This window comes from Zea mays, chromosome 1, assembly GCF_902167145.1.
Source record: "Zea mays cultivar B73 chromosome 1, Zm-B73-REFERENCE-NAM-5.0, whole genome shotgun sequence".
In the NCBI taxonomy this organism is placed as follows: Eukaryota; Viridiplantae; Streptophyta; class Magnoliopsida; order Poales; family Poaceae; genus Zea; species Zea mays.
This window is the reverse complement of record NC_050096.1, coordinates 308,010,118-308,031,238: the sequence shown is the minus strand read 5'-3', so window position 1 is coordinate 308,031,238 and position 21,121 is coordinate 308,010,118. Positions and strand designations below refer to the sequence as shown.

The 21,121-nt window shown below is 48.9% G+C and overlaps 1 protein-coding gene across 1 annotated transcript; it reads right to left on the bottom strand.

The window, feature by feature from the left end:
- Positions 1-300: 300 nt before the first annotated feature.
- LOC100284752 (uncharacterized) lies at positions 301-4,559 on the bottom strand. Its single transcript, NM_001398711.1, has 10 exons — positions 4,350-4,559; positions 4,152-4,256; positions 3,532-3,593; positions 3,365-3,448; positions 3,242-3,273; positions 3,044-3,125; positions 2,245-2,476; positions 1,309-1,536; positions 951-1,243; positions 301-849 (listed from the first exon to the last, which is right to left on the bottom strand). The coding sequence occupies exons 1-10, from the start codon at positions 4,371-4,373 to the stop codon at positions 483-485; spliced, it is 1,509 nt and encodes a 502-aa protein (NP_001385640.1). The 5' UTR covers positions 4,374-4,559; the 3' UTR covers positions 301-482.
- Between the last annotated feature and the right edge of the window lie 16,562 nt (positions 4,560-21,121).

Below are 21,121 nucleotides of genomic sequence, written 5' to 3'. Positions count from 1 at the left end.
AACATCACACAGGAGGTTGCACGGCTCGTCAAAGCAAATGCAGTCACAGATGGGTTGGAGAACAGTGATATTGCTGCTCTCCATTACAGCTCGGCATCCAGATGCTTCTGAAGTTGGTTTCGAGGCTATCATGACAGAGAGGGCTCACCTTTCACTAGTGAACTGTCCCAAGAGATAAAAGCAACATCTCGCCTAGCTTGCTGCCTGATGTTTTTCCAAGTCAGCAGGAGTACGAGCAGCAGGGCAGTGCCGGCCGGTAGCCCAAGAGGGCCCAGTCCTGTTGAGGTGTAGCGCTAAAAGTTTTTTACAATCCCACAGCCAAACACAGCTGCGATCTTTTTATTCGGTCTTATACTCCGAATACAATGGACATACAATCCGCATACACTCTCAACGGCACTTCTCTCCAGATTTAGACATCCCTATCTATTGGGTTCTCAGCAACCACACCAATCTCGGAAGGTAGCAGCAACCTCAGGCCTTCAGGGATGGGTTGCGCCGCCGCCTCCCTGGATATGATCACTGACTGGTGGGGGATTGACCACAGGAATATCCAAGCTGCCGCCGTCCGCCTCTGGGGAGACCTCCCGGACATCAGCGATCAGCGCTTCTGGCTGCTGGAAGCTACTCCACTCTGCATCGCCAACAGGACGGATGTCCACCCCATCCACAGCCAGCTGGACCTCAGTGCTATCGCTCGAAACCGGGACCGATCTAGAGTCACTTACGCAGGCTTTGTCCACATCATCGTCTGATGCGTCAACATGCTTTGTCAACAGAGGTGAATTATCGGCGCCTGAGCATGATTCAGACCTCTCCTCGCATACTTGCTTTGTGCTGCTCTGCTCTCTGCATCAGTGAATTTGTGTTTTGGTCATTAGACAGCACGATGTAAACCCATGCACATTACACATTTTAACTGTATATATGTCGTAGGAGTGAGAAGAAACCTCAGGACTTGTGATTGGAGAACACCAACCAGGGCTAGAAGCTCCTCCTTTTCTTTCTCAACAGTATGCAACTTTTCAGCAGCTTCCTTGATCCGAGCTGCGGCATCTGCTTCAGAAACTCTAGCCTTCTCCTCTGCTCGGGCAATAGTTGCTTCCTGTATCACTGCTTGCTCCCTGGCTTTTACTAGTTCAATGCGCCACATATGAGCCTCCTGAAATGCAGCATCTCTTTCCTTCATCAACTGCTCCTTCTCTTTGCTCAGGCTGATAACCTTCTCTTCGGATTGTCTAAGCTGCAATGTCCACAAGATCATATTAGCATCATGAATTCAGAGGGTTAACAAATAAAAATATTTACCTTAACCACTGATTGTTCTATTTGTCTTTCCAAGGCTTGTTTTAGTCGCTCAATCTCCGAACACAAAAGCTGCCTCTGTTCATCCATTGTATGAGCTGCAGAAGCAGCAGCTTCTGCAGCCTCAGCAGTTTCTGTTAGTTTGTCCGCTATTTCCTTTATTGTAGCATCTCGGGAACGAATATCCTTAGCCAAATGTTGCAATTCCTCATCTTTCACTCGTAGGGTCTCCTGGGAGAGCAAAAAACAAAGAAATAAAGATTGAACAAAGCATGCACACGGATAAAATTAAGAATGCCTCAGTCATGACTAGGGGTGGTAATGGATCGTAATCCAAATGTTTCTTCACAAAATGGCAGCGCCCTAAATAATTATTAGTTAAAAAATGAATAGAAATAGAGCCCGATCCTAATCCGATCCGATCCTTAAATGTTATAGTGTAAAATTTAGAGCCCATTGTCACCCCTAGTCATGACTCTTGCAGTAATATGTGTTTATCACTGCACAAATACATCTGAAAAAAAGTTTGGCAATGTAAATCATGAAACTACTAAAGAAGCAAATAATAGGAAGGGCGAGACACAAAAACATTTTTAGCTTCCCAAAGAAGCCAAATTCAACTGAATATAACAGCATGGAGCATTCTGTTCTTCCAGTGACAAATTTTCCCTGAGTGCATTGTATTTTGTCTCAGGCATCTCAAGTTCTCAACTCACACGTAATGGTATCAAAATACTGAAGAAATGATGCATGTGTAGTAACATAATTGCCATAAAAGTAAACTTCTAACCACTAAGCAGCTATATTTCTGGGGCTGCAACTAAATGTGGATTCTATCATAACCTATCATTTAAAAGTTAAAACTGATCTGAAAAAGCTCCACGATAGTATTTTTAGAAAAAAAAATGAAGTGAAAATCATCAAGAGATGAATGCAGACCTTCATGATTGTTAGGTCATCAAGTTGGCCCTCGTTGGAGTTATTTGTATCCAACCCAAGAGCTGCCCTCATTGAAACCTTTAGTGCAGCTTCTATCTCCTTGGTAGCCTCCATGGCTGTTGCATTAGCATTAGCAACTGCAGTAGCAACTGTGCCTAATGTAGCTGGAGAGCCATTCCCAGCCAAAGAATTTACTGCCTCTTTATGAGCTCGTAAGACTAACTGAGTTGCACTGTTTAATAACAACAAAGAACTAGTCATGATGCAGCAATGAGAATGACTCCAATGTTGTCAGGATGCAGCCACAGGGATAGAACTCAACATTGAGTAGCTTAAATCATGCAAAGTATAGTTCCCCATAATACTACAATACTGATTAGGAACTAGTAAGGTGAAGCATGTGTAGCTGAAAAGAATAAATAGATTTCACCACAACACGTAAATCTGATCGCATCGAAGGGTCCTTCAGGTTATTTTATTATTAAGAGTACTGAAATAGAGAATCCCTAGTCTAAGCATGAAGGCTCACATCGTGTTTTGTCATATCAACATTGAAGTAGATCACATCCTTTTAGATCTGCATAGTTGGAATTAGAAACAGTAGTTTCAACTGAAACACTGCTAGGATTCAGTTACCAAATGGAAAACACTCCACTCTCTAATTGGAGTCTGCAATTCTGCATTATTGCACTAATATAAACGTTTGCTAGGTACCTTGCCTATTAATATACAACAGACAGAAGTGTGAAGCACGCAACGCAGTGGAATGTACTGACAGGTCAGGGATCAGAAAGCTTACTGTAATGTAGATACCCAAGCTTTCGCAGCACCAGGAGTTTCAGCACAAAGAAAGTAATCCTTCTTTTGAGGAGTTCCGATGTCTAAATACAGTAAAGGAACAGCACAACCTTAAAACATGTGATTCCTCTAAATATAACTATTTAAGAAACTCTTTCTGAAACAATCTTTTTAACCAAAATATAGGAAAATAGGATACAGAAGCAGCAGCCATTATATTTTGGCATCCCTCTGCAAAAAGTTGAGCAATAATTTAGGTTATAACGCTAAAAATTTAGGTACGATGTACTAAAGAAAGGTTATGTTCATGAGGCAATCTTACTGAAAGTTCACAGGAGATAAAGTAATGGTGCTCGAGGCGTCAAACAGAATGGTCCCCTTAATGGCAGTTTCATTTCTCCGGAGTCTGCACCGATACATCAGTGACTTCTGTTAGGTACTTGTAATTTACTTGGCAATCCCGGTTATTAAATAGGCAAGGTTCCATACTTGTATTCCATCTTTCCTGATGTCGGGTCCAATATGACCCAACGCTCATTCCATTTCCGTAACTGCTTGAAAGGTCATAAGAGTTTGGAGGATGCAATAGTTAGATAAGACTAATAAGGACAACCTAATCAAGAAATGAAAAAACTATGTTCACTACGATCATGCAACTACTTTCCAAAAGAGTTCCTATGCAATGTGTAGCCATCCCAACCATTCACGCTTCCGGCTTCCCCCCATCACAATCTAACGATATATCCTCTATATTAACAGCACATATTTCAACCAATTCTACTATTCCTAGGGCTAGGACAAAAAAGGTCCCTGCCAGAACCCAAAATCATAATACAAGATTATGAGCAAAACACAATTCATTCCAAGACAATTACAAAAACACACTAAAACTCCATACCCAAAGAAGCCACCACAACCAACCATATCAGTTACTACTACATAATCAACCCATAGTAACACCAAAATTCAGCGCCAAAGCTGAACCCTTCAACGCCTCGGACCTATGCTTAGCAAAATCTAGCACCAAGTTCAAATCTTCACAAGCCTAATTAAACAAATACGATCCATCACCATATGAACGACTTGACCTGGGCCAGGAATTGCCATACCGTCTCAGATCGCTTGAGCAGGGGCCCTTGCAGCAGGTACCTCCCAGACCCCGATGACAGCTGCCGCTTCACCTTCTCCAGACTGCTCTCCGTGTCCCGAACCCTCTGCAAAATCCACACCCCAACAAAAAATTATCAACCAAAACACCATCAAATCTAAAACGGAAATAGACACATGCTGGGCCTTGGCGCGCGTACCGGAGAGCTGCCGTTGGTGGCCATGGAGGACGCGGGGCTGGAAGGTAAGAGGTAGTAGGGTTTTGGAGGGCGGAAACGGACGGCGAGTCGTCGACGGCGACGGGCGGGGCGGGAAGGTAGGTTGGTGGAGGTGCGCGACCCACCGGTGGGGAGGGCGTACAGATCGATGGGAGGAAACCTCGCTGCCGGAAACGCTTCTGGTAGGCTGGCGGGCACAACCCGCGAGCTGTCGGTCATGTAGTGTGGGCCCTGCGACGAGGTCGCGGATGTCAGTGATCCAACTGTTGCTTGGCTTGTGGGACTGGGGGCACGGTGGGAGAGCACAGAGCAGTCTTGTTTGGGTATTGGGTGATGTGTCTCAAACTCTTCTCATGCATGTGACCAAACCGAATCTTATTCGGTTATTCTAATTTTATATGACTTATAGTGGATTTGAAATAAATTTAGACTATAGATTTAAACCGACTCAATATCAAACAATCTACATGGATTAACGGTAAAACGAACAATCCATAAGGGTGTTTGGAAACAAAGCATATTGGAGTTTTGAGCAAAACTATGGTATTAGTGAATATCATATTAATTCTTGCCAAAAAGGTGTTTGGCTGCACGGTAAAATAACTATGTTTTAAATACTATATTTTTGTAGATACCATGATATTTTAAAGTATTTAAAACTTTAACCTAAAGTTTTTTTTGTGTATAACTAGCCTTGCACATGTATACTAAATACCATGGTTTGACATACTTTGTCTTCGAACACATGTTACTAAGAGTAATGTAAAAAATACTACAGTTGTATCTTGACATTTTAAACCCGTAGTATTCCAAAACCATGGTTTTGAAATGCTTTACATCCAAACACGTCCAGTGCACTAAAATTGTACATATTTTTTATATTTAATAATGATGATTATGTATTTATCGAAATTTTTAAAAGAACAACAACAGAACACAATTAAATTTAAAAAGATATTTCTCTAAAGGTCGTGGATGTGAAATATATTATTAGTTGTTCTTAATAAGTTTCTGTATTCAACTTGTCATTCAAGAATTCAATCATATAGTTAATTACAACTCTAGAGCTCATGAGTATCGATATAAAGAACAAATGAATGTTTGAGCATTAAAAAGGCATATGCTTAATTGTGGGGGACAGATATCCCCAGGGTCCACTGGAAGGCTAAAAGACCTCGCGAAAAGCCTGCGGGCCCAATAATTCGCAAGGTCATCCCTTCGTGGGCCTGGGGAGGCGCGCCCGCTAAAATGGATTGACACAAGATTGGATCGACACAGGCCCAGACGGCTCGATGAGTTTGAACGGCAACCGCAACAAGGATCCGACCTTCCCGCGTAGGGGCCTCGTACATCGGAACAGAGCGGAGATAGGTCGGCAGAATTATAGGAAGATAGGCTCAGTCGGTTCACTATAACTTAGGCTCACGTTGTTATCATATCCACATGTAATGCCTCACGGTCGAGTATATAAGGCCTAGGGGGCATCCCCTCAAAAACAACTCTCACTACTTAGCCATCCACCCAGTTCTCTAACATCCTCGATACTAGAGAACCTCCTTGTAACCCACCACACAAAGTATTCACGCTAGGACGTAGGGTGTTACGCATCTCAAAGCGACCCGAACCTGTACAAAATTGTCCACTGTCTCTCGTGCATCTAGCGCGAACCATCGAGCTACAATCGACAACACCGTCCTACTCCAAAAAGCACCTCGAGGGGCAACCCCGGGTGCGCGGTCGGACCCAAAACACCGACAGCTGGCGCACTAGGTAGGGGGTGTGTCACTGATCCAAGCTAGGTCAATGGCCATCACTTTCCAACATAAGATCGTCCTCCGCCCCGGGTCCACATTCTGCTTCGGAACCATCTCATCCGTGGCAGATGAAGAAGGAACTCTGCATCGCATCGCAGATCCACCGAAGAGAGAGCCTTCCTCAACAAACTCTGGAAAAGCCGGAGTGAAGCAGGAAAAAGCGCAACCTCTGGCGCCCCAAACAAAGACTCCATCCTGCAAGCCAGGGGAAGAGGATCCGTCAACCCGAAGAACTCCATTGTCCACCTCTTCCACAGAGGCGTGGACACAAATCACTAGGAGAAAAGAGGCGAACAAGGTCAAGAATCGTCAAACTGCTCTTCTGGTACCTCCGCCCTCAAAGGAGAACAGAAAGAGGCTCGTCACTACAACGGTTCCGTTCTACCCCGACGTCCTCTTCATCGGAGGAAGAGTGGAATCAACTCCCATCTCCGATGATGAACCAACCGCGCCAGGAGAAGAACCTCTTCAGCGGGAATCTCGCCGACAAAGGAACCGACGCTGAAACGTTTGGCGACATCACGAAGCTAGAGAGCGGGACCTGGCTCAGCCCGTGTCACAAGATGAGGTCTCGAAGATGGGAGAAACTCTAGAAGAGCGGGTCTTCAGGGAAAGGAGGAATTCTCGACGACGTGATCGTCGGCAAGCTCAAGAGCAGGCTGAGCAGGAAGCGAGACAACGCCGAGAGAATCCACTTTTCGGACGAAACCTGAACCCCAACTTCGCCCGAGCCATGAACACACCGAGTGAGGTCGGTGGGGTATTGGCTCGGATAGCCGATGGCCTCCCCCGGACTCCGGACGCTGAGGGCTATCGGCGACTGTTCACTCGGGCAGCTAATCACCTTCTACCTCTCGCTCATCCACCAAGTGATCTGCGACACACCATCAACAGTCGGCGAGATGCACAGAGCTCCATCAACGCCTCGCACGAACGACGACACGAGAACGAGATCTGGTGCTGAGAAGAATATGACCGGGATCACGGCATCCCTGTGCGGAGTCAGGCCACTAGGACCGAGTGGGCAATGGCTTCGACTGGTGGCACGACCCGGGGACGGTCTAGACACCACGACGACAACTCCCCTCCCTGGGACAGACATCATCATCGACGACAGGAGGACACGTGTGGAGTATCGGCACTCACTCCACGCCTCAGGGCCATTCAATGGCCCCCTAACTTCAAAGTCTCCAACTTTGACAAGTACGAGCCTAAGCAGGATCCGGGAGGCTGGTTGGCCGTCTACACCACCGCCGCTCGAGCTGTTGGGGCAACCGAAGATGTGATGACCGCATACTTGCCTATCGTCCTCGGGCAGGATGCACTGCAATGGCTGCGACACCTACCCCGACACTGCATCGACGACTGGAGCGACTTCAGTCGGCGCTTCACCGCCAACTTCCAATCCCTCTCTGACAAAATCGGCGCAGCCATGGGACCTCAAATCCATCAAACGCCGAGGGGATGAGACTCTCCGGTCATACCCCAAAAGATTTCAGACCATGAGAAATCGTATCCCCGAGGTCGCAGAAGCGGCAGTGATCAAGGACTTCTACCGGGGATCTAATGACTCGGCCTTCGTTCGAGCCATACTGCAGAAGGCGCCGACTACCTCTGAGCAGCTGTTCCGGGACGCCGACCTCTACATCACCGTGGACGAACGAGCTCAGGACCTCATCGGAGGAGCAAAGCCTGCACCAGCGGCACCGCGACGCGACACAAACCAACAATCCGACAAACGTTGGGAGAAGAGGCCTCGTGAAGAAGTCCACGCTGCCGGACCACCCGCCTCTCGCGCCCGAGGAGGACCTCGCGGAGGCGAACGCACGCTGGACGACATCCTCGACGCCCAGTGCCCATACCACAAGGACATGTGCCACACCCTTCGGAACTGTAGAGACTTCAAGCACTCCGTGGGGAACGGCCGACCCTTCCAACCTCTGCCACCTCCCCCACCATGAGGAGGACCTAGAGAACATTGACAACCCCAACAACAGGAGGGGGGAGGAGGCGGAGCATTCTCGCGCGTCGACGGAGAAGTCAACGTCATCTTCGGCGGGCATGGGTCGCAAGAAAGCAAGAGGCAACAAAAACTCAACGACCGTCAAATACTGGTGGCGACCATTGGTCCTCCCGCCCCGTATCGATGGTCCAAGCACCCGATCACCTTCACTCGGGCGGATCAGTGGCTCAACTTCGACCACCCGGGCAAGTACCCGCTCCTCGTCGATCCGGTGATCCGAGAAAGCAGGGTAAAGAAGGTATTAGTGGACAGGGGAAGCAGCATCAACGTCACCTTTCCCCGGACACTCCAAGGCTTGGGAGTTCCTCTCAAAGAGCTCCATGAGTCGGACACTCCTTTCTTCGGCATCGTGCCGACTGAAGGAGAATGTCCACTGGGACACATCTACATGCCGGTCACCTTTGGAACTCTAGAAAACTACAGAACCGAGTTCCTGAGGTTCGAGGTAGCAAACTTCGACTGCGGGTACAATGCCATCATCGACAGGCCTGGATTGGTGAAGTTCATGGCCATTCCACATTATACGTACATGATATTGAAGATGTCAGGACCACAAGGAATCATAACTGTGCGCGCTGACTTCCAAGGCGCCGCAGAGTGTTTTCGAGTGGCCATTCAGGCGGCCCTCACCACCAAACCATCGACGACTTCTTCTGCGCAGGCGAACTCAAAGCCTGAGGAAGACCTCACGGTACCCGCGAATGAAGCTCAAGCCGTGACTTCTATGCGGCCGACCGAAGAAACCAAGAGAATCAACCTCGGGTTCGCCGATGAGCGCAAGACCGCCATCATTAGTTCTAGCCTGGATGACAAATAGGAAGGCACGCTCGTCCAGTTTCTGCAAGATAACCGAGACGTATTCGCATGGCAACCTGCGGATATGCCGGGAGTCCCGAGAGAACTGGCCGAGCACAAACTAAAGGTCTACCCCCAGGCGAGGCCGATCTGACAAAAATTACGTCATTTCAAGCCGGACAAGAGAGAAGCCATCCGTGCAGAGCTAGCTCGCTTGGTCGCGGCCAGATTCATTAGAGAAGTGTTACATCCCGAGTGGTTGGCAAATCATGTTCTTGTACTCAAAAATAATAAAGTGGATTGGCGCATGTGCGTCGACTATATGGATCTCAACAAACATTGTCCGAAGGATCCCTTCGGACTTCTTAGAATAGACCAGGTGGTAGACTCAACTGTCGGGTGTTCTATGTTGTCTTTCTTAGATTGCTATTCCGTATATCATCAGATCAGCTTGGCAAAAGAAGACGAGGAAAAAACAACATTCATCATCCTGTTCGGAGCCTTCTGCTATACCTCCATGCCATTTGGCCTTAAAAACGCTGGAGCGACTTACCAGAGGGCTATTCAGACATGCTTAGCCGACCACTGGGGCAAGCGTGTGGAAGCTTATGTGGATGATGTGGTGATCAAGACAGAAAACTCAGAAAATTTCATTGAAGATTTACAACTAGTCTTCAACAGTTTGCGGCGATATCGATGGAAGCTTAATCCTGAAAAGTGTGTCTTTGGAGTACCAACGGGGAAATTGCTCGGGTTTATTGTCAGCCACCGTGGAATTGAAGCTAATCCAGAAAATATCGAGGCTATCCTAAGAATGGAAGCACCACGATCACAGAAGAAAGTACAAAGACTTACCGGATGCATGGCAGCCCTAAGCAGATTCATATCAAGGCGGGGAGAAAAAGGCCTACCGTTCTACAAGTTGCTCAAGAAGGTAGACAATTTCCAGTGGACTTCAGAGGCTCAGGAAGCTCTAGACGCACTGAAGAAATTCCTGACAACACCACCAGTGCTGAAACCGCCGCGTCGAGTCACGCCGAGTCAACCGACTGAAGATCTGTTGTTATACATCTCTTGCACACTCACGTGGTGAGCACTGCGTTAGTAGTCAAGCAAGCAAAAGAAGGACACGCATACCCAGTACAACATCCTGTCTATTTCATCAGTGAAGTCCTAGGTCACTCGAAGAAGAAATATCCTCAAGTTCAGAAACTATTGTATGCAGTACTTCTAACTGCACGCAAGCTCCGTCACTACTTCGACGATCACAAAGTCATAGTGGTCACTGGATTTCCAATAGGGGGTATTCTCCACAATAAAGAAGCCATCGGAATAATAGCCAAGTGGGCCTGCGAGCTGGGAGCTCATGACATTGAGTTTCGACCTCGTACTGCAATCAAGACTCAAGCACTAGTTGACTTCATATCAGAATGGACCGAGCAACAAGTGCCAGATAACCCGAAAACCACAGAAGTATGGCGAATGTATTTCGATGGCTCGTTGAAGCTGCAGGGGGCAGGCGCAGGGATCCTCTTCATTGCACCTGGAGGTGAACAACTCAAATATGCTCTTCGGTTGTTATTCTCAGCGTCCAATAATGCAGCAGAATACGAAGCTTTGATTCATGGATTGAACATTGCCATATCACTGGGCATTAAGAGACTGGTGGTATATAGGGATTCTCTGGTGGTCATAAGTCAGATAAACAAAGAGTGGGATTGCTCGAATGAATCCATGGGGAAATACTGCACTGCTGTCCAAAAGCTAGAAGACAAGTTCGAAGGTTTGGAATTTCATCATGTGGAGAGAGACCGCAACACGCCAGCTGATGCATTGTCAAAGCTAGGATCCAGCCGGACTCAGGTTCCGCCTGGAGTTTTCGTCCAAGAAGTACTGCGCCCGAGCATTTCACTAGATCGGGTAGAAGAATGCAATATTCTGAGCCAACCAGAGTCAGATTCTGATGACTGGAGGGAGCCAATCATCAGATACATAAAGAATGAGGAGGAGCCAGATGACAAAAATGCAGCAGAGCGCATCGCAAGACAGTCAACTCACTACACCCTCATTGGGGAAACACTATACAGAAGGGGCACGACAGGAGTCCTCATGAAATGCATTCTTTCAGCTACTGGGAAGCAACTGCTAGATGAGGTCCATGCTGGGCAATATGGGATACACGTAGCATCCAGGACTCTAGTTGGGAGGGTCTTCAGGTCTGGTTTCTACTGGCCAACGGCAAAGAGTGATGCAGCCGAGTTAGTCCAGAGGTGCGAAGCTTGTCAATACTTATCAAAACAGCAGCATTTACCAGCACAGCAACTGCAAACCATACCTGTAACTTGGTCGTTCGCGTGCTGGGGACTGGATATGATTGGACCCTTCAAGAAGGCTCAAGGAGGATGCACTCATGTACTGGTCGCTATCGACAAATTCACTAAGTGGATAGAGTTCAAGCCCATTGCTTCTCTGACTTCAGTTAAGGCAGTAGAATTCATACAAGACATAATATTCAGGTTCGGGATACCGAACAGCATCATAACCGACCTGGGGTCCAATTTTACTAGCTCGGAGTTCTTTGATTTCTGTGAACAAAAATGCATCTAGATCAAATATGCATCAGTGGCACACCCAAGAGCCAGCGGGCAGGTAGAAAGAGCCAACAGAATGATACTGGAAGCACTCAGAAAGAAAGTCTTCGACAAGAATGAAAAGTTCGCAGGAAAGTGGATCAGAGAGTTTCCATATGTGGTCTGGAGCCTAAGAACTCAACCCAGCCGAGCTTTGCATGGAAACACTCCCTTCTTCATGGTTTATGGTTCGGAGGCAGTGCTACCTGCTGATCTCAAGTTTGGGGCACCAAGATTGATCTTCGAAAACATATCTGAAGCTAAAGCTACTAGGCTGGAGGATGTTGATATACTAGAAGAAGAACGGTTGAATATAGTGATTCAGTCAGCCAGATACCAACAGACTCTAAGGCGCTACCATGATAAGTCCACACGGCATCGATCCTTTGCAGTGGGAGATCTTGTCCTCCGCCGAATTCTAGCGGGGGAGGGACGACACAAATTGTCGTCACTATGGGAAGGACCATTCATAGTAGCGGAAGTCACCCGGCCTGGATCATATCGTCTTACTCAAATGGATGGCACGGAAATAGGGAACTCATGGAATATAGAGCATCTCAGGAAGTTTTACCCCTAGCTAGATTTGAAAAGCTATTGGGACGGCATTGTATTCTGTAATTGGGAGATACACCATCAATAAAATGACTTCATTCTCAAAGGCACTCGAATTGTTTATTGCCAATTTGCATGCTTACTTGACTCAGGGTGACCACTATACCCTGCAAACGGAGCAATTGGCTTAAGTCGACAACGACTTAAGACGATGTAACATGCCCGCGCTTACTTAACCCAGGGTGACCACTATACCGTGCAAACGGAGCAATCGGCTTAAGTCGACAACGACTTAAGACGGTGTAACATGCCCGCGCTTACTTAACCCAGGGTGACCACTATACCCTACGAATGGAGCAATCAGCTTAAGTCGGCAATGACTTAAGACGGTGTGACATGCTCACGCTTACTTAACCCAGGGTGACCACTATGCCCTACTAATGGAGCAATCGACTTAAGTTGGTAATGACTTAGGGCGATGTGACATGCCCACGTTTACTTAACTCAGGGTGACCACTAGACCCTACCGACGGAGCAGTTGGTTAAGTTAGTAGTAACTTAAATCAGCATGACATGCTCGCGACTACTCGATTCAGCATAAGCACGTTTGTGAATTGCTTGTCTTAGGGCGATCTCTATGCCCCGCGAAATAGGGAGAAGTTTCAAAACCATCACACTGCACTTATTTCTGCAATCATAACGGCTGTTGAATTCAAACAACAGAAAAATAATAGCGTTCAGTACCGAGAACATTTTCCTAATAGAACATTTGAGTACATTGACCACATACACAATGCATTCAGTGTTTCTACTTAGTAATGTTTTTCTCAGGAGCAACTGATGAAGAAGGGCGACTCGAAGAGTCAGGAGCAGCGTTGACATCATCAATTATATCATCAGGAACAGTCACACCCGGCCTTTTCATCAAGATCTGCCCCGCGTGAATGGCTTTGTCCATAGCCTTGTCGCGCTGAGCCCTCAAGGTGGTAGAAGTGTCTTCAGCAGCCTTAACAGCCAGCCGAGCAGCTTCTAGCTCCTGGACGACTGATCTTTTGGAAGCACGCATATCCTTGATGACAGAATCTTTGCCTGACACCAATTGCCTAACACGAATGAGTTCATCCAGGGACTCTTGTAGCTTGTAACGATGATTATCCAAGTCTGCCATGGTAAAGCGATGGCTCCTCTCCAAGATAGTCAAAGAATTGTTGGCATCGCGATACAACCTATCAAGGTTATCGCGAGAAGCTGCAAGGGCACGTTTTTCCTCCTGCAGACAAGAGTCAGCTCTCAAATACCCAGTGGGCAGTAAGAACACAGCAGAAGAAGTCAAAGTAAACTTACTTCGTTAGCCACCCTTTCATAGTCAAGCTGAGTACTGAGAGAGGAATTCAATAAGTTGGCGTCGTCTAAAGAAGCAGAAACTCGAGCCAGGTCCATCTGACCTTGAGAGTACTTCTCCTCGAGCTCAGAATATCGTCGGATCATATCTAGCAAGAAATGGTCGATGAAGGATACTCAGTAAAAAGCAGATCAATCAAGTAGCCAAAGAGGAAACAAAGGCACTAACCAGCATTTGTCATCTCCAACTCAGATACCCGCCGCTGAAGTAGCACTGGATTCCAATGCATCAGAGATAAAGCTCTTTCTGGAACAGAAGCACCTTGTGATCTCAGCTGATCAGCCATCTCGTCAACCAAAGCCTGGTATTGAAAACAGGTGAGTGCAAAGACAATATTTCGCTCGAAGTATAGCTAGATCAGGAATAACCAAGTTACCTGAAGATTGGAGAAGAATGAAGGAAGCCCCAAATCATGAGAAACCAGTTGGTGACTCGATGAGGGAATGTCAGCCAAGGCAATCTGAAGAGCATCATTGGGGATAAACTCAACATCACCAGCAGGAATCGAAACTCTAGCGTTGGGTGTGTCGGTCTCTAAGGCGACTTCCTGATTTAAAGCACGTGTTGCGGCCATGCAATCAGAATGTGGAGGAGAAGACCCGACTGACATCCATGGAGGTATGAGAAGAGGAGCCCGCTCGGACACCCTCGGGGGTTAGGTCGCAGCCTACATTGCCCATCGGAGCCGGATCATCACCGGCAGCACCCTCGGGGGCTGGGTCGTAGCTCACACTACCCACCCGAGCCGGATCATTGCCGGCAACACCCTCGGGGGCTGGGTAATCGCTGGCACCATCCTAGGGGACCGAGTCCTCTACAACAGCCACCTCCAAGGCTGAAGGATTCTCAGTTACCTCCATGGGAATAGAGCAACCTAGACCAGCTTCTTGACTCTGAAGACCGCACTCCAAGGTCGATGAGGCCCGAGACGCTGCTCGGGATGACTCTAACCCCACAGCCGGAATGTCAGTACAAACGTCCATCATACCACCATCTGTTGGCTCGGACAGCAGATCCTCAGGAACCATATCCTCGAGAGCCTCATCAAAATTTGCTATAGACAACTCTTGCAGACCAATGAGTGCAGACAAGGCTGGAGAAGGAATATCACTACTCCCCCACTGACCAGGTAGCACCGACTATTTTTCCGAATTAAGGGGATTTCCTCCTCTTCTTCCTCATCCTCGTCAACAATACGAACAGCACACCCATGGGGGTCAGCTCTGGCCAGATTGCACCCATTGGGATCAGCATCATCAAGGTCACACCCATTGGGATCAGCTCTGGCCGGATTACACCCATTGGGGTCAGCGTCAACAGGGTCACACCCATTGGGGTCAGCTCTAGTAAAAATTTCCACTGGCACTTCCTCAGCAGCAGGAGCAGAAGGGCCGGTATCCTGATTCAAACATGACACTCGCCGAAGCCTCCTCTTTTTCTTCTTCTTCCCCTCGGCATGAGCAGTTGGATGATTGGCCTGGCGAAGGCGCTTTGGGCGAGCACCATCAGATTGTTGAGCAGTCAATGTCTTTTCAGGCTCGGGGATAGTTGCAATAGCTATAGTTTCAGCAGGGACGGAGTCAGATGAATCCTCAGCTAACATGTCCAGCATGGCACTTATCTCCGCATCACTCGGGTTTATAGGCATCTCAAAGTGAACTTGCCTCTCATCGTGGGGGAGATCACCAAGTGAAGCAACTAGAGCCTCGACTTCTTTGGGAGAGGGTCGCACTCTAAGACCCAGGCCACTGTCGCTAGCAGGACGATGGGACACAAAACTGAAAAAGGTCCTGGAAGGTGGCTAATTCCAGGTAGAATATGCAACAGGAGCACCAATGTTCGACACTTTGCCTCTAAGGATCATCTCCAGCCGGCTTACCAAATCCATAGCAGGAATCCTCCTGTTGGTAACCCGGGTTGAGTCAGTGACACCACTATACAAATAAGTCGGGTATGCTTTGTCTTTCAGTGGCTGAATGTTCTTAAAAACAAAGTCTGCAACTACAGCTTCAGCAGTCAAACCTCTCTCCTTCAACAAACCAACTTCAGCAAGCAGAACCCTGGCCTCAGCTATCTCCAAGTCTGTGGGGGATTCAGTCCAACTCGGAGCACGAACATCCGGCTGTCTCCCTGACCGAGGGGGCAGAGACTTGCCATGATTCTCCACAATAAATCACTCCAAGCGCCATCCTTTGATGCTATACTTGAGTGGGATGTCGAGGTACTCTGTCTTCCTCCCACGGCGCATCTCCAAACTCGCGCCACCCACAAGCTGGTGCTGCCTCCGGCCATTCCAGGCCGACAATGGTATAGGTACTTCCACAAGCCAGAATGCGGCAGAATTCTGAGATAGGCTTCACACAAGTGAACAAAAACAGAAACTTGCAGAATGGAGTTGGGATTCAGATGATTCAGATTTAGATGGTAGAAATCAAGGAGACCACGAAAGAAAGGAGAAATTGGAAGAGCAAGGCCGCGGATGAGAAAGGGAACGTAAATAACGGACTCGTGGGTATCCTCCGTCGGGACGGTAACCCCACGACAGATCCGCCAAGAGCAAACCTCTTTTGGGGGAAGAACTCCGACAGAGACAAGATGAAGAAGGTCTGACTCGGAAACAACAGACATGTGATTACCTACGAAAGGCAATTGACTGTTGGGATCGATGGGCGGAATAATCGCGACGGTGGAATTCTGGCTTTTTCGCTTGGCCGCCATCTCAATCCCGCCGGCGAACTGAGCGGAAGCGAGATCAAAGGGAAGCAGAGGAGGTCTGGAAGCGGAAAGTAAGGCTAGGGCTCAGAAAGCAGAGGTGTGCGACGGCACGGTACAAATGGGGTTTTCCAGGGCCAGGCACCAATTCTAAAAGTGCCCAGTCATCACTCGGCAGTTACCGCTAAAACGCCGACGTGGCTCGATATAACTCAGCCGTTATTTCTAAAACACTGACGTCACAGGTCTTCACTCGGCAGTTACCGCTAAAACGCCGATGTGGCTCGATATAACTCAGCCGTTATTTCTAAAACACTGACGTCACAGGTCTTCACTTGGCTGTTACTTCTAAAACGCCGACGTGGCTCGATATAACTCAGCTGTTATTTCTAAAACGCTGACGTCACAGGTCTTCACTCAGCTGTTACTTCTAAAACGCCGACGTGACTCGATATAACTCAGTTGTTATTTCTAAAACGCTGAAGTCACTGGTCTAACGCTGACGTCACTGGTCTTCACTCGGCTGTTACCTCTAAAACACCAACGTGGCTCAGTATAACTCGGTTGTTACTTGTAAAACGCCGATGTCACCCGTGATCACTCGGCTGTTATATCTGAAACGCCGAGGCGGCTCAAAAGGACTCGGTTACTCTAAACGCAAATACAGTCGATCAGCTAATCGCAAAGGAAACGGAGGAAAAGCAACAAACGCGCACCAAACGAGGAGAAGTCTTCTGCATTATATAAGGAGGGGAAGTATTTTCACAAACTTAAAAACCAACTCATTATGAGTTGATTTCTTCTCACTGTTCAGTACATTACACTAATACATTACATTCCACTACACTATACTACTAACTACTACTATATTATTCTATAATACTACTTCTACTACTATACTAACATCTAAGCTAGTGGTGCCTAACCACTGGCCTTGCCACTGCCGCTGCCGCCCTTGCCGTTGCCACTGTCGTTGCCGTCGTCGCCCTTGTCGTCGCCCCTGCTGCCGTCGCCATCGCCATCACCGTCGCTGTCGTCACCGTCGCTCCCCTCCTCGGACGAGTCAGAGGAGTTCCCCTCGTTCGCGGAGACCTCCGACTCATCCGAGCCCTCGAGCCCAGCGCGCTCGACGACCCGGATGTAGGTCCACACTTCTGTAGCAATCCCCTGGGAATCGTCTGAATCATCAGACGATGCCGGGGGAGAGGCATGGACCGGCGATCCCTCGGACTCGGAGGAGAACTCCTCCTCCGAGTACTCAGAATCGCCGAAGTCCTCCGAGGGAGGAGTTGGCTCGCGCTTCCGCTTGTTGCCGGAATGGTGCGAGGAGCTTCCGCCTTTCTTGCTCTTGCCCATGGTGGAGTAGAAGAGAAGAGAAAAGAGAAAAGAGTAAACAGCAAGCGGCAAAGAGATGTGTGAAGACGACAGTGAAGCAAGCACACTATTTATAGAAGAAGATGAAAACCGCTCACCTCCTACCACGGTCACTGAACAGTCGCAAATATTCAATAAGCAATTCAAACCGTCTGGAAACAAGTCAGACGGCTGGCGCCGTTCCACGTAACACGACACCCATTGGGACTCAAGTCAACTGCTTGGACGATATGATTACACTCGCGGTCACGTCAAGTTACTACTCAGGGGCAGTTTGCTAAACGCTCCGCGCACCAAGCCGTCCCTTGCCCACACTCATTGGGGGGGACGTCTAGGAATTTTCAATATATTTTCCCAAGCAGTCACATCCATACAGTGTACGCAATGAATACACAGAAGGAAGATATCGACGGAGATCATAGGAAAGCCAAATATAGCCGATGAGGTACAAGTCTGAAGCGTCCCGATCCTTTGGGACTCAAATGTGATACAATTACTAGTCCCAGGAGGCTAGTAAACACATTCCTTACTTCAAATAGTGCAGAGTTTAGATAAATTTATTACAATACCGGGGTACAAGCTCGAGAGAGCCAAAATAGAGAAGCGTAGAAGGAAAATACACTAGCCCAGGCCACAGGCAGAACTGGGTGCAGACACAGCCCCCTTTAATCAAGCATAGCAGAAAAGAAGTCCTCGGCTGCTGAAAAACAATAATAAATCTGGGTGAATACACTAGGTATTCCGCAAGCCCACCCCGCTCCCGTATAGAGAAAGAGACCTATGATGTACATGCTCAATTTGGTGGAGTTGTAGTCACTCATCATTTTCTTAGAGAGAGGCAGTTGCTTGAAGGTTTTTCCCATGATATTATAAGTAACCAAAAACTCAACCATCACTGAGCTTCCCGCTCCAGTGACTTTGTTTCTTCCTCAAAACCCATTTAAACACACCATTTTACCTTGTTAAGAAATTTAGAGAGAAAGTTCTAATTGCCATACCATACCAGACCCATCCATACCAGTGGACACGGACTATTCGAATAGGTTTAAACTCTGCGCAGAGGGGTACACTTTACCCACTAGCCCGGTTTCTGCGATCTCACCGTCGCGAGACCCGAATGCCGGATCTCTTTCCTTACTCGTGCATCCTAACCTTAACGGTTATCCGGAAGGAGTCAGGCCACCACCATGCCCAAACCGGACAAAACTTTCCCCCTCCTTATCCTCCCGGTGCTCCCCAGCCTTCTTAACCCTGGGGTCGGACCACACGAGTTCGGATTGAGTGACTGCCCACACAGTCTCGAGTGGTTGTACGACAAAGGAGTACAGGTAGTGAAAATGACAAACCGGTCCTTATATGAGGGGACAATCCTTCTGCTCACACCTAAACCAGCTGAGCCAACACCTTAGGCCCTCCCCTAAACCAGGGAGTCCCTGATCATCCCACTCCAGGGTGATGAGGGTGAGTACCCTTCATCGCAAAACTTTTCAAGAGGAGACTTTATTTGAAGAAAACACATTTCCTTTCTACCCGAACCACATTTCGTATCCAGAAGGTATATGTTAATGCGGGCTATCTCTTACTCACAATGCAATATTCCCCCATGATTCCCTGCCTAGGCAGTGGTAGAGAGAATAGGTAATTTATGCATCAAGGGAAGGATGGACTTGCCTTCGTCGAAGCTTTCCTGGCACAGAAGACCTACTTCCGGAAGTTCGGGTTCTGGTCCCTCTTCCGGGGCTACGGGTTCTGGATCAACGATCCCCGCTTCTTCTAGGAAAACAGGCAATAAACAACACATCAACAGGGAATTACCAATTATAGTGTGTCATTTTCTAGCATCATTGCTACATGAGTTCTTTAGAAATTATTTGGATAATTTTTGGTGCATAAAATATTGAAGAATACTAATTAAAGGAGGAAAATGCTGAAAAAAAAGAAAAAGAAAAAGGGTTTCAGCTCTGGTGGGCCGGGGGAAGGGAATCTGGCCCAGCCAGGCGCGAGTGCGCGCGGGCGCGAAGGCGCCGGCCCAGTTGCGGCCCAGGGCAAGGGAGGGCGCGGGCGCGCGAGGGTGACGGCGTCGCCGCGGGCCCTACGTGCCAGAGAGAGCGGGAAGGGGGAAGGGAACGGCGTCAGGGTGACGGGGGGGGAATGAACCGGTCGCCCGCGGCGAGGACCCGGTCGCCGGTGGGCTCGGCGGTGATTCACCGCCGGTGGCCCGGTTCTTGGGCAACGGGTGGGTGCCTTAGCTTGGGGAGGGGCTGGCGAACCTAGGGGTGGGCTCAATTTGGCCAGCGGGGCAGGGAGGGGGGCTGTCCGCGGGGAGGTGGCGGAGCTTCACGGCGGGGTCGCCGTCGGTGAGCTCTGGGCGAGGAATTGGGGTGGAGGAGTGGTGTCCCGAGTTCGTGGTGGTGTGGCGAAGCTGAGAGGCTTGAGCAATTGCTTGATGGTCCAACGGAGGGGAAGGGAGAAGGGAGGGAAGGGCTCACCGGGGAGGAAGACGACGACGGCTCCTCTGCGAAATTGGACTCTGGCGAGGGAGGAGGATGGTGGCTGAGGCCGGTGCGAGGGAGAAAGGAGCTCAGGCGAGCTTTTTATAGGCGCTCGGGGGCGAAGGGAGCGGTGGAGCTCCCTGACTCCGGCGAGCTTCCCGGTGTCACCATAAATGGCGCACAGCTCCGCCGAGGGGACGCTACGGCGGGGGCGGTACCGGCGAGGACGATGGTCAAGGGGAGGAGGACGGAGCGGTGCCTAACTTTCCTGTGTGGCAGGATGGCAGAGGGGAGGACGGAGGCGACGGCCGGAGGTGACCGCGGCGAAGAGACGGCGGAAGGACGACGAAGCAGCTGACAAGCGGGGCTACTCTGCCAGAGGAAGCGAGCGTGCGCGAGAGAGAGAGCAGCTGCCGGGTGGGGTCGCTTTGCCAGAGAGAGAGAGGCGGGGTGCGAAGCGGGCTGGCGCGCGCGCGGAGGCAGGCCGGAGATGGGCCGCGGGAGGAGGAGCGCGGGCGCGAGAGAGAGGGGAGGCCGCGGGTTTGGGCCGGGAGTCGGCCCAGCCGAGAGAGGGGAGAGGGATTTCCTTTTTCTTTTCTTTTTCTAATTATTTCCTTTTTCTTTTCTACTTTTGTGTCATTTTGTTTCTTTTTCTCTTAACAAAAATTCTCTAAATGAACTTGGTGATAAATGTGGTCTATGTGAGGTGCTTCAAATCAGTTTAAGTATATGCAAATGATTGGGTGACCTAGGGGTAGGGTTAGGGAGAAGAATAAAACCAAAGGGGGGGGAATTAGGGGGGGGGGTTAGGGTTTCAAACCTGGGTTGGGATTTTGGGATGTTACAAACCTACCCCACTTAAAGGAATCTCGCCCTCGAGATTCAGACGGGGCTTGAGAAAAGGTAAGGGTATTCCTTCCTCAGAGAGTCCTCACTTTCCCAGGTGGCTTCCTCTTCCCC